Raw genomic sequence first — 22375 nt, 5'->3', positions numbered from 1 at the left:
TATGAATGTAATTGATTAACCAATGATGATATACCTTGAAGGTTTATAGAGAATTAGAGAGGGGTTATAGGCAATAGAAGGGCAAATTTCTAGACCAAGGATTTTGGCTTTGATTTCTGACTGGCAGACCTGAAGCTATGAGATCATAGACCCAATAATTAGATTGAGAAAGTTCAGTGAAAGTCAGTCGTTCAGTATACATTTCTAAAGTACCTATTCTGTGCTATATACTGTGTTAAGAACTACAGATACAAAAAGAAGCAAAACACACTCTTTGCTCTCTCGGTGCTCACAATCTAATGGAGAAAAAAAGCAAAAAATATGTACAAACAAGCTATGTGCAGGTTGAATGGAAATAATTGAAAGAGAGAAGGTACCAAGATTGAGAGACTGAGAAAGGTTTCCTATTGAAGTTAAATTTTTTCTTAAGGCTTAAAGAAGCCAGGGAAGTAGACAGATGTAAGGAAGAACATTCTAGCCGCAAGAAATAGCTAAAGAAACTGCTTGGAGCTGAGGGATGATGCTTTATTCATAAAACAATTCCAAACGTGCAGATCTGCAGTGTCACTGAATCTAAGTGTACGTGGCAGAAAATAAAGTGTGAGAAGACTAGAAAGATAGGAGGGGGTAGGCTATGAAACAGAGTGTTGTGTATTTGATTGTGGAGGTATTAGGGAGTCACTAGAATTTATTGAGATATTTAGACCTGCACTTTTGGAAACTCACTTTGATGACTGAATGGAGATTATATGGGAATGGAGAGAGACTTGAGGCAAGCAGATTCACCAGCAGCCTATTCCAATAGTCCAGGAATGAGACAATGAGGATTGTTATTAGAATTTTAACACTGTTAGAGCACAAAGTGGGTCAGGTCTCAGCAAGAGATTGGCTATGGAGGGTGAGATATAGCAAAGAGTCAAGGATGATATCCACGTTGCTAACTTGAGGGACTGGGAAGATAGTATTGCATTCTATAGTAACATAGCAATTAGGAGTGGGAAGAAGGTTTATGGGGAAAGATAATGAGTTCTTTATACCTACCAGACATCTATTTCAAGATGCTTGAAAAGTAGTTGAAGTGATATTGGAAGTTAGCAGAAAAATTAGGGCAGAAGAGGTAGATTAGAAAATCATTAGTATAGAAGAAAATAATTAAATCTATAGGGACTGATATGATTTCCAAATGAAATTATATAGAGGGAGGGGGTAAGAGAGCCCAAGACAGAACCCTGAGGGCCACCTGCCTTTAAAGCTGTGATCTAGATGAGAATCCAGCAAAAGAGATTGAGAAGGAATATATAGGAGAATCCGAAGGTTCCAGTTGATGTTGTGCAACAGAAATTTATAGATGACCCAATCAGAACAGATGCATGATTTTTCTCCACCTTCATACATTAGCATTTGTGTAGGAGTAATGGTAGTGGATGATGGAAGTGATCCCAAGACTGAGATTTAGCAGGGTGCAATTGGTAATATGATAAGGAAGCTGGGATAGTGGGGAATTCAAGAGAAAAAGACAATGTATAATTTAATTGTTTTACCAAAAGGTCAAGGAGGGGGAAAGAACAGAGAGTGACTGGGAGAGAGATGAGGGGTTTAAGAATCGGAGGATACCGTATGGACAATAAGTAAGATTTGATAATGGAAGGGAGAGGGAAAGGAGGAAAACTGTGCTATACAATCCAATAATCTCTAAAGGTAACATGATATTTTACTTTGTTCTGGACCTCTAATTTCTTCTGACAAAGAAGTCTATTAGATGAAGAAATTCTTCCTACTAATTAAGCAGCTATTCTCAACATGTCTTAAAATTGTCTAAGGCATTGAGAAATTAAGTATCTAATTCAGGGTCAGACAGCCAGCGTGTTCTACAGAGAGGACTTGAACACAGGTCTCCAATCTTCTTTGCCACATTATTTTAAAAATTAAATCTTGTATATAATAAATGATGTTTACTATGATGACCTTGAACAAAACAAACTTCATTTAGTTTAGTATTTTCTCTTTACTAAGGTAATTTTAGAAAGATTTCCATAAAAATGTAGAATGCCAGCCTTGAAGCTAGGAAAACTGACTTGGATTCCTGCCTCTGACTTTTAATGTCTGTGTGACACTAACCAAGACACTTTACTTCAATGTTCTTAGCAAATTCCTAGACAAAGGTGCCAACCTGTATCCTACAGAGGGAATTCCCACATCGATGATTTAAATTTTTTTCTCCCTCCCTTCCTTCCTCCCTTCTCTCTAAAATAGCAAGCAATCTAACATTATATATATATATATATATATATATATATAATTTTAAGCATATGTCCATATTAGTCATATTGTGAAAGAAAAATCAAAACAAAAAGGAAAAACCATAAGAGAAAAAAATTAAAAAATGAAAATAGCATACTTTGATCCACTTTCAATCTTCATAGTTCTTTCTCTGGATTGGAATTGTCTTGGATCACTGTATTGCTGAGAAAAGCTAAGTCCTCATCATATAATCTTGTGGTTACTGTGTACAATGTTCTTATGATTCTGCTTACTTCATTTAGCATCAGTTCATGTAAGTCTTTCCAAGCTTTTCTGAAATCAGCCCGCTCATCATTTCTTATATAATGGAACTTATAGAGTTTCATTACATTCAAATATCATAGCTTATTCAGCCATTCCCCAATTGATGGGCATCCACTCAATTTCCAATTCCTTCACTACTACAAGAAGAACTGTTATAAATATTTTTGTACATGTGGGTCTGTTTCCCTCTTTTATGATCTCTTTGGGTTACAGACCAAGTAATGAGATTGCTGGATCAAAAGGTATGAACAGTTTGATAGCCTTTGAGCATAATTCCAAATTGCTCTCCAGAATGGCTAGATCAATTCACAATTGCACCAACAATTCTGCCTCAATTGTTTTTACTAGCAACTACTGTAAGCAAAACCTTTAAGGTTTAATTTTTTTTCATCTGAAAAATAGGGATTATAATATTGATACCTGTTAGATTTGTTCTCAGGAGCAAATAAGAATATATATATATAATACTTAATAGACCTGAAAGCACCATAGAAGTATTTGCTATTCAGATATCAAAGTAAGATCATGAGCTTGTGTTGAGCCACCTTTACTGTTTTTGTTTCCCCTTCCAAAACAACACCATCAAGAACAACCTCCACAAGGCAGTAAATTAATTTAAAGTGTATATACTTGGCAGTATACTAGGCTATATGAAGAATATGGTACTCCATGTGTAAATTAGATAATTAGGTACATAATCAAGTTAACTTTGACTTGGTGTGGAATGCTAATTTAACAAATGGTGTTCTAGGGGCATAAAATCAAGAATGTACATTTCTACATGACCTCCTCAAATGCAGGATGAGATACATTATTTATTCTAAGAGTCCTATATCCATTCCATATTTCACCCTCCTCCCCTGGGGGCCTGGGTTAAAAATTCCTAGGTGGGGAATGGTTCCATAATGACAACTTACTCCTTGGGATAGGAGGAATTCTTGCTTCCCTTATCCACTAGCCTGCATTTCCAAAAAGCTCCTGAATCATGTAATGAAAAATTCCATTTATGGGAGCATTAACATTCATTTGGGGCACTCCAATGCAGCCAACTTTCTCTCCCAAATAAAGAACTATACAGATGCATGAAAAACAATTGAACTTTATTTTTTATTTATTTTAAAAATTTTATTTGAAAAATACAGTACACAGCAGAGCATCCTCCTCATTCTTCTTTATTCTACCCTCCCAGACCCACCCCCACCCCCACCTCCCACCCTATCCTCTGTCCCACTGCTGGTTCACAAAGAAAATTGGTAAATAACCCGAAATATTTGGCTGGGGTACATCCTGAGAAGAGAGAGGCCCAGTTAGAAGTTGAATAGACACAGTCTGTTGAGGAAGGTTCACCTCTCTTTTAACATAAAAGAGCCTTTTTTAGTCATCTTAGAAATCAGAATAAACATGTGCAGCTTTCCTGCCATGCAAACAGGTATCACTGAAAATTTCAGGTAGATCAATTGATAGTGACCTGGGCCCCTAAATACCTAGAATAAAAAGGAGACATGTCTTCATCAGAAAGAGGTGTACTTGCTTATTCTCTCTATAGTATATATACATTTTTACATATTCATGTCCTAATTCTTTTTCCCCATTATTTTGAGTAGCAGTATCAAAGTTAAGGGCTCTCTCCTGGCACATATAATACATATATATCATATATGTAAATATGTATATATAAGCACATATATACTCACACATATATGTTATATATATACATATATATTTTTTTTTCCATGTGGTGGGATCAGTGAGTCTTATATTGTAAAAAGTTAACCCAAGAATCTTTGACTTTTGAATACTGTAGCTGACTTGACTTTACTCAGATTTAACTAGATCAGATTTTTAACAGAATTGTGCTTTTGTACATACTTGACATTGCAAAATTTAAGACATAATTCAATGTGTCTTGACATGATAACATGAAAGATCAGTGATTTCAAAAGAATGCACCAATGCAGAATGCAATCTATGATTTAGTAGATCACAGGATTGTAGATTTAGAGTTTAAAGGAATTTGGGGGATTCATCTCAATGCCAACTATGACATTTTGCAGATGAGGAAACTGAGGCCTTAAAAAGAGTTACTTGCCCATGGTTACATTGGTAAAAAATGCTAGAACTAGAATCTGAATCGAGTTCTCTGACTCAGATACAATAATCTTTTCCCCTGAGTCCTAGAGAGTTGCATACAGAGATTAAGTGACTTACCTAGTATCATATCACTAGCTAAGTTTCAGAAATGGGATTCAAATCCAGGTTTTCCAGTTGAACCCCAATAGTGTAATAACTACTCCATGAAGTTTTTATTTAATGAATAATGTTGATCCTTCTCATACACTGCTAAAGCAGTTACTATCAAGTGGAAACAGATGGACAAAAGGTTTGGTCCTTGGAAAGTAGATGCCACAATAGAAATGACCTGACTTAATCTTGCTGATACTTATTATGGCTAAGAAAGTATTCTGATTCTCCTCTGCTTCCTCTACTCCTCCAAGATTGCTGGGGAAAGGCTTAGATTTTAATCCCAACTGCACTATTTGTTAATTATATGTTCTATGAAAAGTCACTTTAAAATTCTCTGAGCCTCAGTAGATATTAATAGAAATATTAATATCTACCCTATTTAACTCATAAGCTATTGTGGGATCAACTGAGTTAATCCTATCATGGATTTAGAGATAGAAATAACCTTAGAAGTGATCTAGTCCAACCCCCACAATTATATGGTTGAGGAAAATGACCCAGACAGGATATTACTGCCCAAGTTCATCCATTTAGCACTTTGCAATTTTAAACAACCCTACAATTATAAGAGACAGTTTTGCAAAATGTGTTACTGTTGCTCTTGGATTCAAATATTTAAGTTCTAACATAAAAATACAGTCATATTATTGAAACATCATACTATTATTGAATTCTTAGATGAAAACAGAAATACTCCATTGGTCAGACACAATGAAACTTCACTTCCAGCAAAGATCAGAGAAAGTCATAGACTCTCTCATCGAAGAAAAGTTTTTATATCTATTTGGAGAAATTTCAGAGGGAATCAAGTCTATTCTTACCATGTTGTCAAGATCAAAGACCTGTCTTACAGTAATTTCTTGCTAGTCATGTAGGTCAAAGATATTTCATGAGTATCTACAATGTCAAATTTCAAATTCTTTGCCAGACAAACAAATGAAGAGTGAATTTTCTTATAGGATATTCCATCTTCATTGAACAAAGTTTCCTTCCAGATGTAGCTCGGGTGCTACGAACTCTGTGAAAACTTTCCTGATACTCCACTTGCCAGTGCTTTCTTCCTCCCCAAATCATGCTATTTTTACTTGTCTGTATACATGACACATCCCTAAGTAGCCCCTAAGTTCTTTGAGAGAAGGGATTGTTTCATTTTTCTTTGTATCTCTAGCACTAAACACAGTTCTCTGAACATAGGAAGTGCTTAATAAATGCCTCTTAATTGAATAGAATGGAATTTTACCCAGCCTGAATATGAACATCTTCTTTCTCAGTCTTGTCACCCTCTTGCTCAAAACACAAGATATATGTCAAGATAAAATGATAACCACCTTTGTGGCTTTCATATAACTTCAATGATATACAATTGTGTACCTATTTTCCATTTAAATTACACAGGAACTTTGAATGGTCAATGTACAGGATCAGGCCTTTAACCTACTCTGAGATACTGCTACCCACACAGTATTGGCCAGTAAAAGTCATCACTGTTTTATATTCTTATTTCAACTATCCTACATACAATCTGCATCCAAACAAACCCTACAGTTCAACATTTCAACCACAATTATCAGGAAAAATCCAAATAAATATATTTTAATTATGATACATTACTCATTACAGTAAAAAATGGGCATTTTCCCTTCAAAAGCAGGAGCACCAGTCTGAGAATGTTCAGGAGGAATGGTATTTTAAGTGAAGTGTACTATAATATAATGTGCAAATGTTATTTGAATATATAACATATTTTAAAAAAGAAATTTTACACACAGAAATGTTTCAATTCAAATGACTGTGCTGAATAAAAGTGGGGGGAAGACACAAACTTTTTGACTCTGAAAGCCTGTTGTAAACTAAATATGGCATACTGCTGAGTTAGATAACACAAATTATTGAAAAGTTCAACTAGGCCCGTATAATGGTTTTTTTTTTTTTCATACAAATCTGGTGAGCATATAGTTTGCTTTTCATAGTTGAGATGGTTTTGTGGGACTATAACATGAAATCTGAATACTTAAGGAGCATCTTTTCAAAATAAAGGTAACATAGACTTCAATATTGTATGAATGATCAGCAACCAGACATTTTTATAAACTGATCCTGCTATCAAAAGACTTTGGGACTCATGAATGGACTGTGAAAAGGGATGATGTCCAGTGCAGTGAAAAAGCATCCAGTTCGACATCATGTGACTTCTGCGAAGGCCGTGATGTGGTTCTGTGAACACAAGAGAAAATTCAAAGTCAGAATCATGGGAACATTGGCTTTTTTGGCATTTGGTTTTAGAACTTTTAAAATGCTCAGACATGAGTAGACAGTATAATATAAAAGGGGTCATAGTTTATAAATCATAGATCATTTACTGTTAAGATATCAGCACCTAGAATTGAATCCTATGGAATTTTAGTATCAGTGATATATGTTATAAACAATTTATTTTTACTTGTTAAAATAAAGTAATATTCCATACCAGTACCATTTATAGTTAACATTGAATTCTAGAGGAATGAAAATGGCCCTGCCAGACAACTTCTGATACTGGTTTTCAGTGTTAATAGAATTTTAATGTTGTTCTATGTTGGATTTTAAGATTAATTGCTCCCTGTGAGACAGATGGCAAGGAGTGAAGTAGGGAAATGCTGGGATTGAAATGATGCTTGCTAACTGACAAAAAACTACTCCACACTTTGTTTTGATGCATAATTCAGAGTCAGACTTTTTGTTTGCAAAGCTTTAGTTGTTTACATCTCATGTGAAATTCTTTAGAGTCTTTATAGGTTTTTCTAATTATTAAAATTATTTCCCCATAGATTCACATATGTCAAAGCTAGATCATACTTCTTAGAATATTAAAATAAAAGCTTGTTAGAATATATTTGGCAATGAAATTAATAGAATCCAATTATTTGCTTTTTCCTCCTCCCTAGCAATACATATAAAAGTTTTGTCCTTTTTTCTCCCTTATGTATAGAGCACCAGTTGTTATCTGTTGTAAAGGCTAACTTATGATGTTCCCTCTAATGACTCTTGAATTATTTTTACCCTTTGAATTAAATGTTCACTCCATAAACAGGAAAATGCTTTTAGTCACTACAATGTTAAGAGAAAATCATTCAACTTGTCCTTCTTTACAAGGTACAAAGATAGGAGGTTTATATACACATTTAATTTAATACATATATACATATTTAATTAAAATAATTTAATTTAAATATATACATATTTAATCAGAAATTTACAGTCACTATTAGACAAACTTTTTATTTGTTCCCTGCAACTCTGGAAACAATGGAATTTTGGAGAAAATAAATGTTGGTTCTCCAAATAGTTTTCATATCATATTTTTGCAAATCATAAAAAATAAGTATTTCATCAAAGCAGCATGAGAAGAATGATGTCTTCCATTTGGGTCATTTGAAGAAAAAGATAGAAAAGAAAAGCATTTAAACATATTAAAGACACTGAAAAATTTTAACATATTGTTTTTGAATTTTTAAAAAATGAGCTGGGTGAAGGGGAGAATGGGAGTTCTAGATCTATGATTTTCTTGCTTCAGAAAACTCCTTGTGTAAAAACTTCCTGTATCAATATAAATTGGTAATTTAGGATTAGAAGATTATGTTAAATGTGTAGCTTATGGTCACAACAAACTTATGGATATTAGACTAGAACTGTGATTTTATTGACATAGGAAACTCCCAATGAGGAAATTCCTCTATCAGTGCAAATTAGCAACTGCTTCTTCAACTTTAATGGAATGGAAAAGAATTTAATAAATACTTTTTCATGCCAAGCACTGTGCTAAGTGCCAGGTTATAAAGAGTAAGATAAGACAGTCCCTATTTTTAAGGGATTGTCATTATAGTGGTGGGAAACAACACATCACCCAAAAGAAAGCTCAGTTGATAGACTAAGGAAAAGGCTATGGCAAGGTCAAGGATCTTAGGATGCACAGTTGGGAAGAAGAGACCCTTTTGGGATCTTAGTAAGAAAGTTTTCAAGATATGGCCTGGGACATTATGATTTGTCACATAGTATGTGCTATAGTTCAGATTTAACCTGTAATGTGCAACTATCAAAACATCTTTTTTTTATTATCCAATCTTTGCAACTTAATTAAACTCAAAGAGAAGAAAATTATTTTTCTGCTTTTCTGTAGAGAATCCAGCCCATGATTGAGAAGACATAGTCAACTTTCCTGGTTCTATCATAAACTCCTGACATAAATGTGATGATCGATTTTTTTTGTATAAGTGCTATTGTTAATAATTTATGAAAAAAAGCTGAGAAAACTAACTAGATATCTGCAAGGTTCTCTGAGTTCTTTCAAGAAAAAGATACATGTAGCTTCATAAAGAACTAGTAGATCAAAATAGTAGTCCCATGAGTGTATGAAAGACCTGATAGATTAATTGAATGCGAAAGACTTCATACTGACTCTATCTAGCCCAAATTATCATCAAATTGGAACTATCACCTACAGGTCATGTTTGGAATCAAAATACAATCTGTCTTGTTAGGCAGTGTGATAATGAATCACAAGAATTTGGGAGTAGTTGGGTAGGTATAAAGGATATCAGAGGAAAGATCATGGACAGGAGGGGAGATAGGAAAACAGAGCAGAGCATAAATGAGTGCTGCTTCATAGCACCACCTCCTCAGGATCAGCATTTTCATCAGTGACCTAGGTAATGAAGTATTGAGTATGCTCATTAAGTTTGCTGCCGATGATGACATGCTGGCATGGACAACCAGCACCCTGCAAGACAGAATTAGAATTCCAAATGACCTCAATAAATCAAAAAAGTGATCAAAACCAAACCAAACCAAACCAAATTGCAAAAAGACAAGTGTGGACAGCATAGCAGGAGAAGGACAATAAATTGCATCCATCTAGAAAAGGGATAATGAGTTCTTTACAAATATGATAAAGATTTTCAAGTTTCAATGGGTAGTGACAAGTCTGTGAAATAACAATGTGGTTTAAAAAAACAAAAACCTCAAGGATCATACTGTTATGTTTTTGTCTACATCTACTGATGCATCATTATTATAACTATAGAATGGAGAGAGATAAAAACAGTAATTGTGACATTTTTAAAACCTCAGTATTTAAAAAAAAAACAAATGGAAAGTATGTGTTCTGGATATAAGTTAAGTGAAACCCCTTGGTTTTTCATTTGTCTCTCCAGACAGTCTGCACATCACAGATCCTAGATTCCCTTTGGGAAAAATAATCTTAGGGTTAGGCTCAAAATCTCAGCTAACCAATCTTATATACTGAGATCATTTCTCAGATGATTTTCCTTCCATAATAGCTAGTGGAAGTATTATATTTGGGATATATTTTTTAAAAAGAAAGTTCATAACTTGGAAAAACCAAAAGCTAAAAAAATAAAGTTTATGAAACCAGATGAATGGAATTGGGGTGATTCCTTTTAAAAGAGATTAGAATAAGGGAAATTTTAATGTCATTCAAGCACATAAAGGTTTCTTACAGAAAACATTTTAGTATATGTGCTGCCGAAGCGAGCACTCTTACAGAAAACATAATGAGAATTTTTCCCCTTTCAGTGAATTCTTAGTGGAAATTCCAGACTTGTAATCAGTTAATAATCAGTTAGTAAACACAGAATCAAAGCATTTTAGAGAGCTGGAAGGACTTTTGGAGATCAACTGAGAATTACTATATTTTCCTTTTCTTTCCACAATTAACTCCATTTTAGAATAAAGCTGTATTTTTGGTACAAATGAAAAATTATACCTAAATACCTATTTTTTCTTTTCTTTCTTCTATTCTTTTGCAAAGTCAACCAAAAGAAAAACAATTTGCCTTGTCTCAGAGCTATGATTGCCAGATGAGAAAGTCTCTTTCTTTCTCTGAAACCTAACACATTATTTCTAAAGCCAATGAATTGACAATTAGCTGTAAAGCAGCATGTTTATATATTTTTCTGAATTACATAAGTACTGATGGGAAAAAGGGTCATATTCAGAAGTCCACTTGACCTAGAGAGATACACATGTTTATATGTCTTAATGTATGAAATAACATATTTTGCTGACATTCTAAAATGTAAAAAAAAGGTTTTCCTTGACAAAATAATCTTGATTTTACAGATAAGGAAAGTAAGGCCCAGATATTAAATGACTTGTCTATGGTCATACAACTAGTAAGCATCAAAGCTGAGATTTAGACAAATGCATCCTGACCCTAAGCCCACTTTTCATACAGTAAATGTCTTTAAAAGTGAAATTAATTCTCAGTTGGTCTTGGGATAGTTTATTTGGGTTTTTCACTCAACAGAGTATGGGAGGAATAACTAGAAACTCCTCAAAGTCCTTGTTAAATATCAAATGCTGTTATTTTAAGTCACGCATAATAATGTATTTGTTTGTTTGTTTTAACAAATGAATGAAATGACAAATTTGAAATATTTTTGCTTTATGGCAATTGTGCAGAAAGAAAAAAAAAGTATGAACAATAACATGCCTATCAGCGGTTTTCTCAAACAAATCAATGCCAAAATTTCATTTGGTCTTTTCAGATTACCTTTCCTAAAAAAAATATCCTCCAGGTAGTATCAACTGCGAAAATTTGTATAAGCTGCCTTACAATAGACTTCCCTTTTCAGCAAGCCATAATACAGGACACAATGAATGCAATTGTAAACCTTGTGAAAATGCAAACAAATATGAGGCACACCAAAAACTCATGCAGAAATGTTTAAATCAGACACACAAAAGGTAAATGGTGACACCATTTTCGACAGTTAAAAAAGAAAACCAATTATTAGTCCATTTAGGCAATTATACATGCTGGAGAAGAAAGAGCATGAACTGAATAAAAAGAACCATAGAATATTTTAAATGAACCATTCTTTGGGAGTAATTCATCCAAATCCACAGCAAATAGGGAAGCAAAATGCTAAAGCCTAATCCTTGAGTGCAGGGATCCTGGGGGTGGAAATGACCACTTTCTTTGTTAAAAATAGCTTTAGCATGTAGAATTGCTCATTGCAAATCCTCTAATGTGTCAATCTTCTAAAAATGCTAGATTGTGCATGAAAATTCCTTTTCCTTATTTATATTCTGTGTTGCCTTTTCCTGAACTTACACACTCTCTGTAGTTTTAAAAATCATATTTAAAAACCACAAAACTGACATTAATTATGCCATGAAAATTTGGCTATGTTTTTTATCTGACAAGATCTGCCTCTCACTCATTTTATTTTTTAAAAATAGAAAAATGAAAAGAAGACTCACTAGGGAAGTGATTAGAATTAAAGCATAAGGGAAAAATATTTTAAAAGGTATAATTAAAGGCAATCAGAAATGAAAAATACTATGTTGAAGAAATGCTTACTTCTATCCTTTGAGCAGTTAAACACCAGGGTAAAATGAAATAAAATTGTGTGGCTAAAAGTGGAAGGAGAAAATGTTCCTGTCACTCCATTTCCTGGACACACTTTTACTATAATCTAAACCTGCACAGAAGGATGTGATTTCCTTTCTTAGCCTTAGCTTTATAACTCAATCCACACACTTAGTGCGCTCTAGCGCACATACGTTTATTGCCTTAATTGAAGATGTTCAAATTGGTTTATTCCAGTGATCCAGCTGAAGAATCTAGCCAGACAGTCTTTAAAAGAATTTCCCTGTGATGTTTCTTCTTGAAAATTATCAGTATCTTGCGTCCGGGATACCTACAATATTTTATGAGTCATTAAATTATACTTAAATATTAACTCATTATTTGCATTGGATGAAATTGTAATCAGATTTCTATATCATAGTCATGTGAGACAAAAGATTTAGTTTGGCTAGTCTTCCAACTGCCTCCATTACTGCTGTCAGAAATCAATTCCACTTTTAAGCTGAAAAAAAAAAGCAGATGGCATGGATATACTTACAATTAATTACACATCATATTGGTATTATTTACAGCATCCCTGATTGATACATTAAAAGATCACCCCTCAGAAACACCCAATATTTATCTATGGCATCATCTTTATAATATTATAACAATTGAAACTGCTCCTACACTCACAACCCTAAACTTTGGGTGCACTTGTCACCTTTTATCACAGATGACATATTGCTTGTGGAAACTTCAAAGACTCTGAATATGATAAGAGGTTAAAAAAAACCCTTAATAATATTTTCTTATTATAACTGAAATTCTTCATGGGGAAGCAATCAGATTCAGGGCCTCTGCTAAATCTTTCTGGCAGATTAAGTAGTCAGAGCATATGAAATAGAGCCATTCAATATCATCACACTTCTCATACCTGTTATATTTTATTAATTCAAATATACCTGTTATATTTTATTAATTCAACAAACATTCCATGCCCCGTAGCATAATCAGGGATCAGATTTTGTCATGATATGGAATTGTATTAAATGGTTATCAACCGCAGAATAATGTTGTAATTAAATGCAACATTCTTGAAAGAGCAGATGATTTGGAAGATTTGGTTTCATTGTGTTCTCAAAAACAACACAAAAATATTTCTGCTCAACTACAATACACTTTATGAAATATTTTGTCATCTAGAGTACTTGCCAGGGACATAAGTGTAAAGGAAAACTATGACTAATAGGGTGACTATGGCTATAATAGTAATTTATGCAGAAAAGAAGACAAAACACAGGTAACAGGCCCTGTTCTCAGAGACATTACATTCTAATTATAAAGATAAATAATAGATTAAAGGAAATTTTTATCAGGCCAACATCTTTCTCTTAGAGATCCTTGAATATAATAATAAGACCCATTATTTTATTAGATATTTGGTGATATTATTTTGCAGTGCTTATAATAAGCATAAGCCAAAAGAGTTTAATTAATTTAATATGGGGTATAGAGACTGATAAAGAGGGTAATTCTATGCAGAACTTGATCGGATTCTCCAAAATAAGTCAACATAGTTTAATGTGTAAATACTTAAATTCAAAACAGACATTTTATTGGACAATATGATTTAAACCTATGGAAATGTGCAGAGTCCAGTCCTAATATCAAGTCTGAAGTCAGGAAGTAGCAGGAAGAATGAGAATTCCACCCTAAAAAGCAATTATGGTGACAAGGTTTATAACTATTCTTGATGAAAAATTTAGAGCTGCTTAGAAACTTTGAAGTTCAAACACAGGAGTTAAGAAAAACATTAAAAAGATAAATAATAAATGAAAAATCAAAAGCTTTTGGTGATCCCTTTGTTTACTGATCCTAGTATTCAAGGACCTTATAAACAAGTTTCTACCTGCCTTTCTATGCTTAATCTATGCTACTCCCCAATTGGTGCTTTATGTTTCATAATGACTGGATTATTATTTACATTCACAATTTTATGGCCCTTTATTATTGTACCTTTTCTTCTCTCATACATGGAATAGAGTCATTTCTCTCTTATTCTCAGTGTTTTGAATTCTTTCCTTTTTTTTTCCCCCAAGAATTAACTTAGATTACACCTTTTCTACTGAGAATTCCTTAATATACTTTCCCTAATCCTAAATTTCTAAATCTTAAATTTCCTCAAATTTCTCACAACTCTTTACAAGATTTCTCCATTGTACTTACCGTTCTTATTCTTGTATTATTTTTATTATATTATTTGTATTATAATTATTTGTGTATATGCTTTTCCCTTTCAGGATAGTAAGTTTCTCCAGAGTTTAGATTTGTGTTTTTTAGCACTCATCATGGTTTTTAGCACATAATAAAAACTTAATAAATAGTCAGTTCATAGTTAGACCTTTTATCAGAAGACTTCAGTTCAAATCCAAACATCCTATATGATCTTAAGTAAGTACTTAACCCTGCTTGCCTCAGTTTCCTCATCTGTAAAAGGAGTTGAACAAGGAAGTGGCAAATCATTTCAGTATCTTTGCCAAGAAAACTCCAAATGGGGTCATGAAGATTTGTACATGATTGAAATGATTGACCAACAAAAAATGAACTGAAGCTAAAATTTTTTGTTTGCTCCCCCCATACCCATCTCTCTCTCTGTGTGTGTGTGTGTGTGTGTGTGTGTGTTTTGCCATAGTATCTTTCAGGAAAAAGAAAGAAGACTGAAGGAACACTGTGACGCTCACTTCCTTAAGGGGTGTATTGATTGGGAAAGAAAAGAACATTTGGTATTTAGAAAAAAAAAGTAATTATTGTAATAACCTGGAATGGACTTAGAGGTTAATTGTGAAATGCTGAGGATTCTGAGAGATTATAATAAAACCAAGGAAAGCAGGGTGACTTGCCCCAACTCAGGATTATGGTCTCAAAGGAACGTTGCCTTCAAATGGCCATTTCCTATCACCAGGCAATTCTTTTCTCCTCTTTCAGAGGGACTAGGGACAACAGCAGAAGTTTTCTGGTTCAAACTAGAGTCCTGGGAGACCCACCTAAGATCGGAAACCACTTCCATACCCCTTTTTCTCTCACCCTCAGAAAAGATATAAAAGCTAAGTCAAACTCAACTGCTTTCCGGTAGTTTAGAAGGAGACTTTCTAATCCAAATAGCTATAAGGGCTTCTGATTTACAACTATTGCTTTCCCATTACTGGGTTAGGGAATCAGTGGTCCTTTGATCTGGAAAACCTGAGTTAAACATTTTGGTCCTTCCCTTGTACCCGAGAAGTCTGATTTTTTTTCTTTTTCTTTTTAAAGTTGTAGAGAGTGTCAAATCGTACAATCTGGTTTAACTATTTGGTTATAGGTTGTAATATTCAATACTATACATAGATTTTATGCATGTCTGAGTTTCTAAACATTTTCTGTGTCATCTGTGACTTTCACAAAACTCCCTCCCCCAATTTTCTTAATTTATCATGCTGACTTATGATATTAAAACCACAATGGGGAAAGATGTCTCATTGTCCGAGTCATGGCCCCCTTCTGGAGCTGAGAGGATAGGCTGGAGATTGGGTCAATAGTTGAACAACGAATCCTGGGTTGAGATCCCTGATGGATTCATCAAGTGCTTGGGGAAATAGAGGAAAGCGCCTGCCAATAAGAGCAAATTTCTGCTCCTACTTAATTTTTCGATGTCTTTCGTTACTTTGCACAATGCTCTGAATATAGCAGGTTCATCAAACTTTGGTCGAAGTGGAAACCTTGAGCATGAACTTTGGCTAACAAGGCAGCAGTGCCACCTAGTGGTGAATAGTTGCATGCAAAGCCTTCTGCACCAAACAGCCTGCAGGGGGAGTGATTGGCAGCAGCAATCCAATGAGTTTTATTTCCCAGCGTCCCAGGGTGCGATAGAAGAGGGGACTTGCGCGAAATTTCTGCTTGCTCGCTTGATGCTAAAAGCCACAGAACCGGAAATTCACGCATCAAGAACATAGACAAAGATACAAGGTTCATTTTGCGTTACACATTGGGCGTTGCTAGCGGAGAGAAGGATAAGGGGCAGATCTTGCCCTCAAGGAACTTACATTCTACTTGACAAGTGGAAGACGATGTGAATTTTTTGTTATGGAGGGGACTCCTTCCAGAAACACAGATCCAGATTTATCTATGGCTTAGAAGATATGTCTAAGGGTAGAAAAGAAAAGTATGCTGAGGGGTCAGCTAGGTGGCGCAGTGGATAGAGCACCAGCCTTGGAGTCAGGAGGACCAGAGTTCAAATCCGGTCTCAGGTAACACTTCCTAGCTGTGAGACCCCTGGGCAAGTCACTTAACCCCAATTGCCTCAGGAAAAAAGAAAAAAAAAAGTATGCTGGAGTCAACTAAAATCAGCTCAGAAAGGCTAATAAAGTTAATTCTCAATGTGAGCATTTATACCTTGGAAATCAGCAAATGCTACATACAAATCAAGACTTTTTAAACAAAAAATTTTGTTGATTTTTTCAGACTTTAAAAAGTGGTCAACAAAGTGTTAATAACACAATTTAATTATAAAAGTATGTGATGAGATTCCTCCTTCCTTCAAGCCCCCAGTTGGTTGTTAACTCCTGCTTAACTAGTATCTCCTGCTTAAGGGTCAGCTGATTTAACCAGGGCCACAAAACTGATAAGTATTAGAGGCAGGATTTTAATCCATTTCAAGAAATAGCTTGAATATAAGAAAAGGCATTATCTCCTAAGGTACTTTGTACAGTGCTAATGGTTAGGGTGATTTCCCTCTTATGTAGGAGAACTCAATCCAACTCTTGTAATGGTATCCTCAACTCTGGATTTCTCTACTGTCAGATTGTCCACGTTTTTCTAGCTATTTAAAGCCCCCAGAGACACGGCTAGCTGGTTAAGTTGGCCAATCAGCTCTTCCCATCTTGACTTAATTACATTCACACTTTGTAAAGCTATTGCAGAGTTTAAGCCATCTAATTTAAATTTCATTATGAATTTGAACTCATTACATTAATTGAGGTGGGTAAGGTACAATCCTCTCCCTTATTCTTTTATCAAGTCTAAATCTGCCTTGCAAATTTCTTGTATAATTACTAGTTCTGATCTTTGTAGATAAGCAACATAAAACTAATCTTTCTTCCTTAAGATCATGCTTCAAATAATTGAAGACAGAAAACAGGAAGGTTGGTGCCACTTGGGAACATAAGATCATAGCTTTAAAATGGGGAGGGGGGGCTAATGAGTCATCTAGACCTCAATTTCTTAAACTGTGGTCTTATAACTGAATTTCGGGGTTGTGAAACTATGATTTATTATTAGTAAATATTTGATTTGTATGCTTATTTTGTATATCTATATACCCTGAGTCATGTAATAATTTCTTGGGAGAAAAGGGGCCCTGATGTAGACCAATCCCATCATTTCCAGATGATGAAACAGAACCCTCAAGAGGCAACACTTCGTAATGGATAGCACCTGGACTTAGAGTTGGCAAGACCTGAGTTAAAATTCTGCCTCAGATATATATTAACTATATGAATAACTCATTTACTCTCTCTAGACTTCTCTTTCCTCACCCATAAAATGAGAGTTGGATCTGAAGGGCCTTTTACAGTCTCTTTGAGATCTAAACCTTATGATTTGTCCAAGAAGGCTTCTCTTTCTCTGTGTGTGTATGTATTGTATGTATGTGTGAGGGAAGCTGGATCAAGCAATTGTTGAATGGTGTTTGCTGTCCAACAACTACAGGAGAAATGGCAGGAGCAGAACACAGCTCTGTACACAATTTGTCAATCTGACCAAGTTTTTTCATACTGCCAGTCATGAGGGCTTCATGGAAGATCGTGGCAAAATTCGTTTCTCTGGAGAAGTTAATCAGTATTATTTGCCAGTCCCATGATAGCATGCTTGCATGGTTCTGGATAATAGACAATGCTCACCTACTTTCCCAGTCACCAGTAGAGTGAAGCAGGACTATGTGATTGCTCTCATGATTTTTAGCATAATATTTCAGTAATGCTTTCAAATGCCTTCAACAGGGATGAAAATGGCATCAGGTCAGCTACCACATTAATAATAAATTATTTAATTTAAAAAGTCTTTAAGCCAGGACTAAAGTAAAGGAAAAATTAGTATATGACTTTTTGTTCACAGATGATTGTGCACTCAATGTGATTTCTGAAGTTGAGATCCAACAGAATATGGATTGATTCTCTGCCTCTTGTGTTAATTTTGGACTGCCAATTAATACCAAGAAAACAGAGGTTCTCTACCAGCCATCCATATGTAGGACCATCAGCTACAGCAGATGGAAAAATTTTGAATGCCGCAGTACAATTCACTTACCTTTGCAGCATGCTTTCTAAGAACATACACATAAATGATGAGGTTCACACACGCACACACACAGACATCCAGAGTTAGCTCAGTGTATAGGAGGCTTCAAATGAAAGTGTGAGAAAAAAAAGGTATTAGACTATCTATTAAACTGATGGTCTACAGAGCCATTGTTCCGGCCTCACTGTTGTATACCTGTGACAGTATACTAATGCCATGCTAGGAAACCGAATCATTTCCATTTGAATTAGGAAGATCCTGAAGATCACCTGGCAAGATAAGATTTTGAATATTGAGGATTTTTTTTGAGCTGAAATACCTACTATTCCAATTCTATTGCATTGAGTGTAACTCCAAATAGGTTGGCCATATTGTTCAAATGACAAATAGGAATTTGCCTAACAGACTGTTTTTACAGAAAACTCACACAAGGCAAGTGCTCACATGGAAGTCAGAAGTGATACAAGGACATTCCCAATGTCTTTGAAGAACTTTGGAATCAATTGGGAGACATTAGAGATACTGACATGGGACTGCCCAGCATGCTATTTCTGCATCAAACATTGTGCTCAGTGAGCAAAGCAAAATTGCGGTAGCTCAAAAGAGACATGAAACATCCAAATTTAGGGAGAGCTCCTTTTCCAATGTGCATATGAATTGTTTGTATATAACCTATCATAGGACCTTCCTAGTTTGTATTGATTTGATCAGTCATAGTCGTATTTTTAACCTGACATAGTGATGTCATTTTGATCCTCTTTGAACAAGAAGGACAATAGTCATCAGCATCTTTCCATATTCTTGGTATTTTTTTGTTACTGTCATTTCTTATTGAGCAACAAAATTCCATCATATTCATGCATTATGATTTTCTCAGTCTCCAATCATACATTACAATTTGCTTAGCCATTCTCTAATCAATGAGCATTTGCCTCTAATTATTTGCTACCTTAAAATTGTTGCTATGGATATTTTGGTGTTTATAGGAACTTTTTTCCTGTCTTTAACCTCTGGAGAATATGCCCAGAAGTAGGATATATGGGTAAAAAAGTATGAACTTATGGATTTTTGTCATTTTCTAAAACATAATTCAAATTTGGTTGTTATCAGTGAATAGAGTTTCATTATAATCCAGGCAGCTAGCTTACTCAAATGCTTGTGGGAAATAACTGTATAGATTTAAAATTCTCTATATCAAATGAGTTAGACTGAGTGTCTGAAATTGATTTAGATTGAGTAACTATTTTTGCCTCTGTAATGAAGCTACTAAAATGCTTTCTAAATAAAATTCTCATTTTCAAAGGGTCAATAAATATAATTTTATAGTATAAAATCTCAGAATTCAGAAGTACCTTATAATTTTAAATATTAAACCTTTAATTCTCTTTTATTTTTATGATTATTGATGATGATTACTGAATGTGGTTATTGTTGTGAAATTTGAGAAACTTAAATCTCATTAAAAATAACTTGACTGCTTCTCCCAGAATAGTTTTCAAGTTTTGGCATTTCTTCTTTGAATGAGCTGCTACATCATCCTTTAAAGTTTCAGGAATTCTACCCGAGAGCTGATGTTTACTGATCAGATTTTTTATTTTGGTTATAATTTATTAAAAATATATTCTCTCGAGAATTTTTTTCACTGAATTGCAGCTCCTCTCCCACCATTGTTATGCTTGTCTTTAAGAATCCACTTCAACACTATTTCCTTCTTTTGTCCCTTTGCCAAATGTTGCCAAGAATTGGATAATAATTAGATTATTTTGCCTTGCATTTCTTTTATTAGAGATTTGGAATTCTTTTTCATATTGTTGCTAATAGTTCATAATTATTTTTGAAGAATTATTCTGTTTTTCATATCCTTTGATTATTTATTTGCTGGGGGAAGACAAGCTTTTGATACTCTCATAGGATTCCTTAATGTGTTATTTTATAGATAAAAGAGAGCAGGACATAGGTCAGCAGTTACTGATGCATTCTTGATTATCTTTGTTGTTGTTGTTGATAATTCTACTATCTTTGTTTCTTCTTTTGAGCTATCTTAAAAAAATAAATCCCTGAAAATGTCTCCTTCAGGATTCTCTAGTCATTCTTTTGCATTCAGGCAATTTCCCAAATTTGTTATTCTGAGTGCTATTTCTACATTCAGATTAAAGCTAGTAAGTACTAAGATATATACTGAAATAGTTTTGAGAGTCTACTCATACAACAAATATTCATGTATCTTCCAATATTTTCATTTTAACTGTCTGGTCTATGCTCAGGAACTCTGCAAGGCAAACTGACCCATGAAATGGAATGAAGCCAATTATCTCATTGCTTTATTCACTTCTCTGAGAAAACACAGGTAAATATCTATTCATTTAGCTGCTACACATAATCACAATATTTCAAAGTCGATTGTGTCTTAGATGTTAACTCATCCAATAAACCTCCTCTATAACATAATCAGGCTTCTTAAACACATCAAGTTAGAATGGCCTTCCTTCCTACTTAGCCAGCTCATTCTACTTTTTGACAGCTTTAATTGTTAATGATGTTTTTTGTTTTTTTTTTTTGTTTTTGTCAATGAATTTAAATGAAGGCTCTACATATTTATCACTAGATCTGTTGTCTGGGCCAAAAAAAGCATATGCAATTATTCCTTTGAATGATACCCTTTCAACTACATGAAAACAGTTATCATTATGTCTCCTGAATCTTTATTTTTCCAAGCAAAACTTCTTTAACTTAGGCTCCTTTGTCCTGGTTTCCACTTTCCTCCAGTTTTCTTCATCTCTTGGCTATTTTCTATCAATTTTACTCTTCTAGTGCCAATGAACACCCTAAAATGTGGTGCTCAGAATGGAAAATGATATTTATATGGTTTGACCAGGGAAGAATATAGTAGGATTATTACTTTCCTTATTCAGCTTGTTGCCTAACTCTGCCTCTGGATAAGTCCTTGAAAGTTTACTTTTTTGAAACCTGATTATAGGACTTTGTCTTTTAACTAAATTTCACTTATTAGATTTTGTCTAAACTTTGAACCTGTTAAGAACATTATGGATCCTAACACTCAGTTTTCTGGAGGCAGTTAAATACCATAGATTTCTGGACTGAGGGTAAGGAAGGCCTGAGTCTCAATTCTGTTTCAGATATTTATCAGGTGTTTAACCCTAGATAAGTTACATCTCATATACAGTCAGCTTCTTTCTCTGCAAAATGAGAATAATAGTAGTCCTGACCTCACAAGTTGTTGTGACAATTAAATGATTTAATATATGCAAATTGTTTTGCAGAGCATGATAGGAATATTACCTAGCATGTGATATGCATGTATGTTCATACAGGCATATATATTTATGTATATATATATATATATATATATACAAATATATTTCTATACATACATAAATATGTATACACATTTTTTTCTCCCCCATTACAATAGTAAGGGCCTTGGAATAGGAATTCTTTTTTTCGACTTGTCTGAAATACCATAGGTACTTAACAAATATTCTTTGATTAACTGACTGGCTATTAATCTATATTCATATAATCCATACATTTTCAAGCTCATAGTCTATATTTTTGTCCAAGTTATTTACAAAACAAAATATTGAATACCTTGAACGCCATAAGACCAACAGCATATTCTAGAAATACTCCACTAGAATCTTCTGTTCAAGATGAAATTGATCCATTAATGATTACTCTTTGAATTGAATTCATATTGGGATGCAAATATAGAGTTTAGTCACTGATCAGTTTATTAATGGTTAAAGAAAAATTTTACATTTTACATTTCAACCTTTAAACTGTTGTATATTGATGATCAAAACATAGCATGACCCCTGACTCTTGGACTCTCTTTCTAACCACTCTGCCACTGTCACT

The 22375-nt window shown here is 34.2% G+C and overlaps 1 protein-coding gene across 2 annotated transcripts in view; it reads right to left on the bottom strand.

The window, feature by feature from the left end:
• Positions 1-6373: 6373 nt before the first annotated feature.
• PLPPR5 (phospholipid phosphatase related 5) overlaps positions 6374-22375 on the bottom strand; it is a 178837-nt gene continuing 162835 nt past the window's right edge. For both annotated transcript variants that reach the window (XM_051993276.1, XM_051993277.1), the window contains one exon: positions 6374-7023. In XM_051993276.1, coding sequence (XP_051849236.1) covers positions 6991-7023 — 33 coding nt within the window. In that variant the 3' untranslated portion in view covers positions 6374-6990. The remainder of the gene's footprint in view (positions 7024-22375) is intronic.

Source organism: Antechinus flavipes, chromosome 4 (assembly GCF_016432865.1).
Source record: "Antechinus flavipes isolate AdamAnt ecotype Samford, QLD, Australia chromosome 4, AdamAnt_v2, whole genome shotgun sequence".
NCBI classification, from domain to species: Eukaryota; Metazoa; Chordata; class Mammalia; order Dasyuromorphia; family Dasyuridae; genus Antechinus; species Antechinus flavipes.
The sequence above is the reverse complement of the archived record's forward strand: the minus strand, read 5'-3'. Positions and strand labels throughout refer to the sequence as shown.